Source organism: Garra rufa, unplaced genomic scaffold, assembly GCF_049309525.1.
Source record: "Garra rufa unplaced genomic scaffold, GarRuf1.0 hap1_unplaced_024, whole genome shotgun sequence".
Classification (NCBI taxonomy): Eukaryota; Metazoa; Chordata; class Actinopteri; order Cypriniformes; family Cyprinidae; genus Garra; species Garra rufa.
The window spans coordinates 130,703-138,574 of record NW_027394299.1 but is presented as its reverse complement, the minus strand read 5'-3'; the positions used below and the strand labels follow the sequence as shown (position 1 = coordinate 138,574).

Below are 7,872 nucleotides of genomic sequence, written 5' to 3'. Positions count from 1 at the left end.
GTCTAAAATAAATGATATCTCCAGTGTTCCAGCAAAGTTAGTGTGTTTTGACATTATTAAAAGCTACAAAATGCCTCAGAGGCCCCGTTTTCCTGCAGATAAATGTAACTCTGCCTGATTGAAAAACTGTGTCAAGCATTGTATCACAAGGATTACAGGGAAGGGATTTTGTTTACAAGGTATGTAGTGTTTTCCCTTGTAAATAGGTTTCCGTGGAATAGGTTAGGGTTTAAGCTCATTAGCTTATAGGCAACACTGAAGCAAATGAACAGCACATACAATACATTCAGTAGGGATCGTGACATTTTGGTGCATTGCTCCTAAAGAGTTTGGGTTTAATCTGGGTGCTCACATGATGCAATATACATACAAAATGGCATTTGCTTAAAGCTCCCTTGTTTGGAACCTACTGATAAAATTCTGATAGAATTAAGAATAAATAATTGATTCTGTGCATGCCTTGATCTGCGCTTACGTCTTTCGTTTTGAACGTCACAGTGAGTCCTCTGTGTGCATGACTGCATGGTCATTAAGTTATTTCAGACATTTAAGACTGATGTCGTTAACATTGCATGTGACATTATTTAAAATCAATGCATTAGGTAAAAAAAAAAAGTGTAGAATGTTTCATCTGTTTTTTCTCTGCATTTCGTGACACGGTGCATTAAAATGTTTAAGATACTTCATGTAAACTGCGTTATGCATGCATGCCTCAAAATAGCGCAGCTATTGTTTTTCGTTCTGCCAAATCTAAAAACACTCTCTTTCAGCTTCACTATCACTGTATGTATGTTGCACTAAAACCACCAATGCATATAATGTGTCATTTGCCAACTAATTGAATTAAATAATCATTTGTCATCCATTTCAGCATGTCTACTGTATACTGTAGTGTTTTTATTAAGAAGCACTTTTACATAATGCACTACAAACAATGCACTAAAAATGCAATTGTCTTGTCAAACCATCTAACATCTCAGCATCTTACTCAACTTCATTGCAAGTTCATAAAGAAGCTCCTCTTGACACTAGTGCAATAAAAAAATGCAACAGCCATTTGTCAAATAATCTATCACTATCAATGTATCTTCACTAAGCAGCATTTTACCAATGCATTAAAACCAACAAACCATCTCAACAGCTTTCTCTCTTTAATTCACCAAGGCAAGTTTAACAAGAAACATATCTTGCATTAAAACCACCAATGCATTAAAAATGCGACTGTCACGCCAAACAATCTAAACTCTATCAGCATCAAGTGTTCACAAACAAGCATTTTTGATGTGATGCATTACAAGTACCATTGCATTTACTGCATATTCAGTGACTTGATGCATTAAAACCACCAATGCATTCAAGGTGTCATTTGTCAAATAACCTAATCAAATGATCATTTGTCATCTATTTCAGCAAGTTTGACCACTGTTTTTATTAAGAAGCACTTTTACATAATGCACTAGAGCCACTAATGCATTAAAAATGCAATTGTCTTGTCAAATCATCCAACATCTCAGCATCTTTCAACTTCACTGCAAGTTTATAAAGAAGCTCCTTGACATAATGCATTAAACATGCAACAGCCATTTGTCATATAATCTAACATCTCAGCATCTTGACTCCACTATCAATGTATTTTCACAAAGCAGCATTTTTACCAATGCATTTAAACCAGTAATTCAATAAAAGTCATATTAAACAATCTAACCTCTCACCGCATCAAGCGTTCACCAAGAAGAATTTCTGATGTATTACAAGCACAAATGCATTACAATTTAAAGCTGTACAAACAGCTTCTTTATACAAACTGCATGTTCACTGAGCCATTTCATGACTTGATGCATTAAAACCACCAATGCATTCAAGGTGTCATTTGTCAAGTAACCTAATCAAATAATCATTTGTCATCTATGTCAGCAAGTTTGACCACTGGTTTTTATTAAGAAGCACTTTTACATAATATACTAGTGCCACTAATGCATTGCAAGGTCATAAAGAAGCTCCTCTTGACACAATGCGTTAAAAATGCAACAGCCATTTGTCAAATAATCTAACATCTCAGCATCTCGACTTTACCATCAATGTATTTTCATGAAGCTGCATTTTTACCATTGCCATGTATTAAACAATCCAACATTTTTGACGTCAACATGGCAAGTTTAATAAGAAGCATGACTTGCATTAAAACCGCCAATGCATTAAAAAAATGCACCTGTCAAGAAAAGCATGTTCAACAAAAGTATTTCTAATGTGATGCATTACAAGTACAAATGCATTCCAAATTAAAGCTGTCCAAAAATCGAACAAGCAGCATGTCGTTTCTTGACTTGACTGCAGTTTCACTGCATATTCAGTGAGACATTTCATGACTTGATGCGTTAAAACCACCAATGCATTCAAGGTGTCATTTGTCAAATAACTTATCAAATAATAATTTTTCATCTATGTCAGCAAGTTTGACCTCTGGTTTTTATTAAGAAGCACTTTTACATACTGCACATAATGTCTTGTCAAACCATCTAACATCTCAAGAATCTTTCAACTTCATTGCAAGTTCATAAAGAAGCTCCTCTTGGCACAATGCGTTAAAAATGCAACAGCCATTTGTCAAATAATCTATCACTATCAATGTATTTTCGCTAAGCAGCATTTTACCAATGCATTAAAACCAACAAACCATCTCAACATCTTTCTCTCTTTATTTCACCAAGGCAAGTTTAATAAGAAGCATGTCTTGCGTTAAAACCACCAATGTATTAAAAATGCAACTTTTATGAGGCAGCATTTTTACCAATGCATTAAAACCAACAATGCAATAGACATGCAACTGTCCTAATAAACAATCTTAACATCTTTCTCTTTCTTGATTTCACCAAGGCAAGTTCAATACGAAGCATGTATTTTGATTAAGCAGCATTTTTTTTTACAATTTTAACATCTCTCTCTCAAGTTTAGAAGCATGTCCTGCAATAAAACCACCAATGTATTAAAAATGCAACTGTCATGCCAAACAGTCTAAGCTCTATCAGCATCAAGTGTTCACCAAGAAGCATTTTAGATGTGATGCATTACAAGCACAAATGCATTCCAAATTAAAGCTGTTCGCATTAAAAAGGTTTGAGTGTTTACTGAGAAACATTTTACATGATGCATTAAAACCCACCAATGCATTAAAAAAATGCAACTGTTGTATCTAAAAGGAAGCATGTCTTGCACGTCACAAATTTAAACCAACAGTGCATTAACAAATGCAACTGCATGTCCAAGTAACATCTATCTGTCACTTTACATCAAGTTGAATAAGAAACACATCTTGCATGTCATGCAATGAAACCACCAAGGCATTGAAAACTTTAACAATCTAACATGTCAGTTTTGAGACATTCAAACTGTTGCATCTAACAAAAAAGTATTATGTCTCGTACATCATGCAATAAAAATTCTCTGTAAGTCCTTTTGATTTCACAATTACAATTTTAAGATGAAGCATTTCTTGCCAGAATTAATTTAAATCAACATGCATGTCCAACAAACATCTATCTCATCCCCTTTCTATCTCAGTCATCAAGTTAAATAAGAAATACATCTTGCAATTAGATACATCTCACACAATGAAACCACCAATGCATTAAAAATCAAGTGATCTAACATGTCAGTTTTGAGTGTTTTTCACTGAAAAACATTTTAAGTGATGCATTAAAACAATCTCTCTCAATTTCACCATGGAAAGCTTAAAAGGAAGCATGTCATGGAATAAAAAACCGCCATGTTAAACATTTCTCTATATTTTTTACGATTTCACAATTACACTTAAGAAAAAAGTCTTGACAGGATGAATTAAAACCAACAGGGAATTAAATGCAACTGCTTGTCCAACTAATATCTCATCGCCTTTCTATCTCTGTCACTTTACTTCAAGTTCAATTAGAAACACATCTTACATTAAGAAGCATGCCATGCAATGAAACCACCAATGCATTAAAAAACCATATCATCCAACATGTCAGTTTTGAGTGTTCACTGAGAAACATTTTTATGTGATGCATTTAAAAATGCAACTGTTGCATGTAACATCTCTCTCAGTTTCACCATGGCAAGTTTAAAAAGCAGCATGTCTTGCACATCATGCAGTAAAAATGTTAAACTTGACTTCAAGTTTAATAAGAAACTCATCTTGCAAGTCATGCAATAAAAACCAATGCATTAAAAACTTAATTATCTAACATTTGTGTTTGTTACTGAAAAAAAACATTTTAAGTGATGCATTAAAATCACCAATGCATTAAAGATGCAATTTGTATCAAAGTTTAAAAAGTCATGCAATAAAATGCAACTGTCATTTCTCTATATTTCTTTCAATTTCACAATTTCAATTTTAAGAAGAAACAGATCTTGACAGGATGAACTTAAACCAACAGTGCATTAACAAATGCAACTGCTTGTCCAACTAACATCTATCTCTGTCACTTTACATCAAGTTTAATAACAAACGCATCTTGCACTAAGAAGCATGCCATGCAATAAAACCTATAATGCATAAAAAATAAAGATATCCTCTAAAACACTTTTAAAGGATGCATTTAAAAATGCAATTGTTGCATGTCTCTCAGTTTCACCATGACAAGTTTAAACAGAAGCACGTGACGCAGTAAAAACGCAACTCTCTATATTTCTTTCGATTTCCCAATAAAATTTTAAGGAAGAAACCTGTCTAGACAGGGTGATAAACCAACAGTGCATTCACAAATTTTGCCACTGCAATAAGAAACATGCCTGGACGCGACGAATTAAAACCATCAATGCATTAAAATAATGCAACATCTATCTTCACTTCCCAAAGTTCATGTCCTTAAAAACGCAACTGTCATGTCAAACATCTCTGTCAGCATCTAGCGTTCAGCGAGAGGATTTTTTTTTTTTTTCTTTGACTCGATGCATTACAAGCACCGATGCATTCCAAAGTGTAGCTGTCAAGCAGCATGTTGCGTTTGATCGCATCTACCTCTCTCTCCTCCAGACAGGAGAGTTGACGGGAGGTAATCCCCTCCATGTGAGGAGGCGGCACGGGTGTGGAGGCGTGTTGTTTTTCATTCAAATCCTTACTAGTCCTATAAAAAGCGGGACTCGGAGCTCGAAAGAAAGAGAGAGAGCGAGCGAGTGCGCGCAAGATAGAGGGAGAGAGAGAGAGTGTGTGTGTGTAAGAGAGGGAGAGAGAGAGAGACAGCGCGCTCGCCGAACGACACGGCTGCATCTGTACCTGTCCGGATGGGGATGGAGATGCTGCATGGATCCGCAGGTGTCCAAACGGTGAAGGCGCTGAAAAACGCCGCCGTGTGCCTGATGCTGCTGCCGCGCTTCCTGCTGGCGGCCGTGATGCTGTGGCTCCTGGATTTCCTGTGCATACGGAAGAAGGTGCTCACGACGATGCGGGAGAGCGACCTGAGCAGCCCCGACGACCCGCCGCTCTGCGTGTCCGACTCCAACAAGATGTTCACGCTCGAGTCGCTGCGCGCCGTGTGGTACGGCCAGAAGCTGGACTTCTTCAAGACGGCGCATCTGGGCGGCGCGGCGCCCAACACCGAGGTGGTCCCGCTGGACGGCAGCGAGCCGCGGAGAGGCGCGCAGCGGATCCTGGACTACGCCCGCGGGAGGAGACCCCTCATCCTGAACTTCGGCAGCTGCTCCTGACCGCCGTTCATGACGCGCCTGTCGGCGTTTCAGCGCGTCGCCCGGCAGTACGCGGACATCGCAGACTCGCTGCTGGTCTACATCGAGGAAGCGCATCCGTCGGACGGCTGGGTGAGTTCCGACGCGCCCTACCAGATCCCCCGGCACCGCTGCCTGGAGGACAGACTCCGCGCCGCGCAGCTCATGAACCAGGAGGTGCCGGGGAGCGCCGTGGTCGTGGACACCATGGAGAACTCGTCCAACTCGGCGTACGGCGCCTATTTCGAGCGCCTCTACATACTGAAGGACGAGAAGGTCGTGTATCAAGGCGGCAGGGGTCCCGAAGGCTACCGGATCTCAGAGCTCAGAGACTGGCTGGAGCGCTACCGGAACGATCTGGAAGCTTCGAAAGCGGCGACGGTGGTTCACGTGTAGGACTGACGGATGAACGGATGGATGTTTTCTTTCCCTCAGACCCACTCTCGTGTCCTTACCGTCGAGTCATTGAAACCTAGCGACTGTCCTGACGGAGATTTCGAAAAGTTCCATTATAGCTCCTACAGATCGATGTTGAGTCGCAGTCAAGTCGACACTTTCTCAAACAACGCTGCGCTCTTTTGAGATGCTCTCCAGAAGGTCTGATGAGCTCGAGCCAGGCTTTTCGACCAGGGGTCCATGCACTGTAAAAGCGTTTCTCAGGTAACCTAGAAATGAAAAATGACATTAGGTTACACCAATGAAAGCATTTTTAAGGGTTGCACAGTTCACTTTTTTTTACAGTGTGGACCCCTGGGGGCCCGCGGAGGTACTCCAGGAGAAAACTGTGTTTTTGTTTTCTACATTGTCATGACATGTGTTGGTGGTTCACCTGTAAGATGGAGAGATGTTTTTCCCAGCCCACTCTTGTGTCTTTATATCGAAGTCATTAGCTGTGTTCAAAACTCAGTGACTGTGCACTTTTTTTACACTGTAAGATCACATTAGAATCGCTGTAGAATGGCTCTAGATTGAGGGGTTTCAACTAGAACAGAAGCAATGCTGCTTAAACCGTTTGAACAAAAAGAAAAAGTAACTTTCTGTTCTCTGTCAAGGTTGAAAACCCTCAACACTTTGCTTCTTTTTGAACATGCATCACTTGATGGCCACCACGTCGTGCAGCTCGCCAGGTTTTGAACACAGCCGTCAAATCAGTGTCTTCAGCTGCTGCTACAGTCAACCGCAATACTGCAAATGTTGGGTTTTAGTTTGATGCATACAGTTATCTAGACAGATGTTTATGTTGTCAGTGGCCATGCGACCGCATGATAGCTGTTGTGCTTTCGTCTCTGTTCTTTAGGCCTACTTGTTTTATGTCAATCCGACCTGGCATTTTATTTGAGATATTGCAAAAACGGTATATCTATCTATCTGAAACATATCCTATTTTATTTTTGTATGGCATCTTTCCCTTGTGAGTGAGTGTGTGTGTGTGTGTGTGTGTGTGTGTGTGTGTGTGTGTGTGTGTGAGCGGCCAGGAGGCTGTTTCATTGTACTCTGGAGTTATTGTGAAGATCGGTTTTTAAAAGGATTTTAACCAGAAAACCGATACTGATGTAATTTGACACTAGAGTACAGGACAGAGAAATGGCCTCCAGACATATTGCCAAATGTTGTTTTGTAAATGGTGTATATTTTATTGAACACTTTTTTTAAATAAATGGTAGAGCACCTTCTAAATCCGTTTTATCCTTAATTTCTAGGTGAGTCCGACGCCTCAGATGGAGATATGGCATGAATAACTGATTTTTTAACATGCAACATAAGTGATGCATTTTCTTTTGTTTGTCCAAATTATAACATTTAGGTTTTCTTTTACATGCCAAACGTACATTATCTTTTCAAATTGTCCTTATTATGTTTATAGGGCTGTAAAAGCAAAATCATTTTATCTTCTGCATTGGGGCATTGGGAAACAGCTTAGATTTTACAAAGCAATTTAAAATGCACATCTTAATATTTAATTTCTAAAAGCAAAAACACACTATCCATAACGAGTGATGTTTGATAAGCCAAGCACCACTATTAATACTTCTTTCTTTTTTTTAAATGAATTAATATTTAATTTAAATCATAAAATATTTACATTTTTATTGCTAAAGCTCTCTTTAAATCACTTCTCTCCATTATTTCTAGGTGAGTCAGACGCCTCAGATGGACCTAAAATGTAAA

At 39.0% G+C, this 7,872-nt stretch overlaps 1 protein-coding gene across 1 annotated transcript; it reads left to right on the top strand.

The window, feature by feature from the left end:
• Nucleotides 1-3,480: 3,480 nt before the first annotated feature.
• LOC141315359 (thyroxine 5-deiodinase-like) lies at nucleotides 3,481-7,368 on the top strand. Its single transcript, XM_073832693.1, has one exon. The coding sequence runs from the start codon at nucleotides 5,263-5,265 to the stop codon at nucleotides 6,097-6,099; it is 837 nt and encodes a 278-aa protein (XP_073688794.1). The 5' UTR covers nucleotides 3,481-5,262; the 3' UTR covers nucleotides 6,100-7,368.
• Nucleotides 7,369-7,872: the final 504 nt, after the last annotated feature.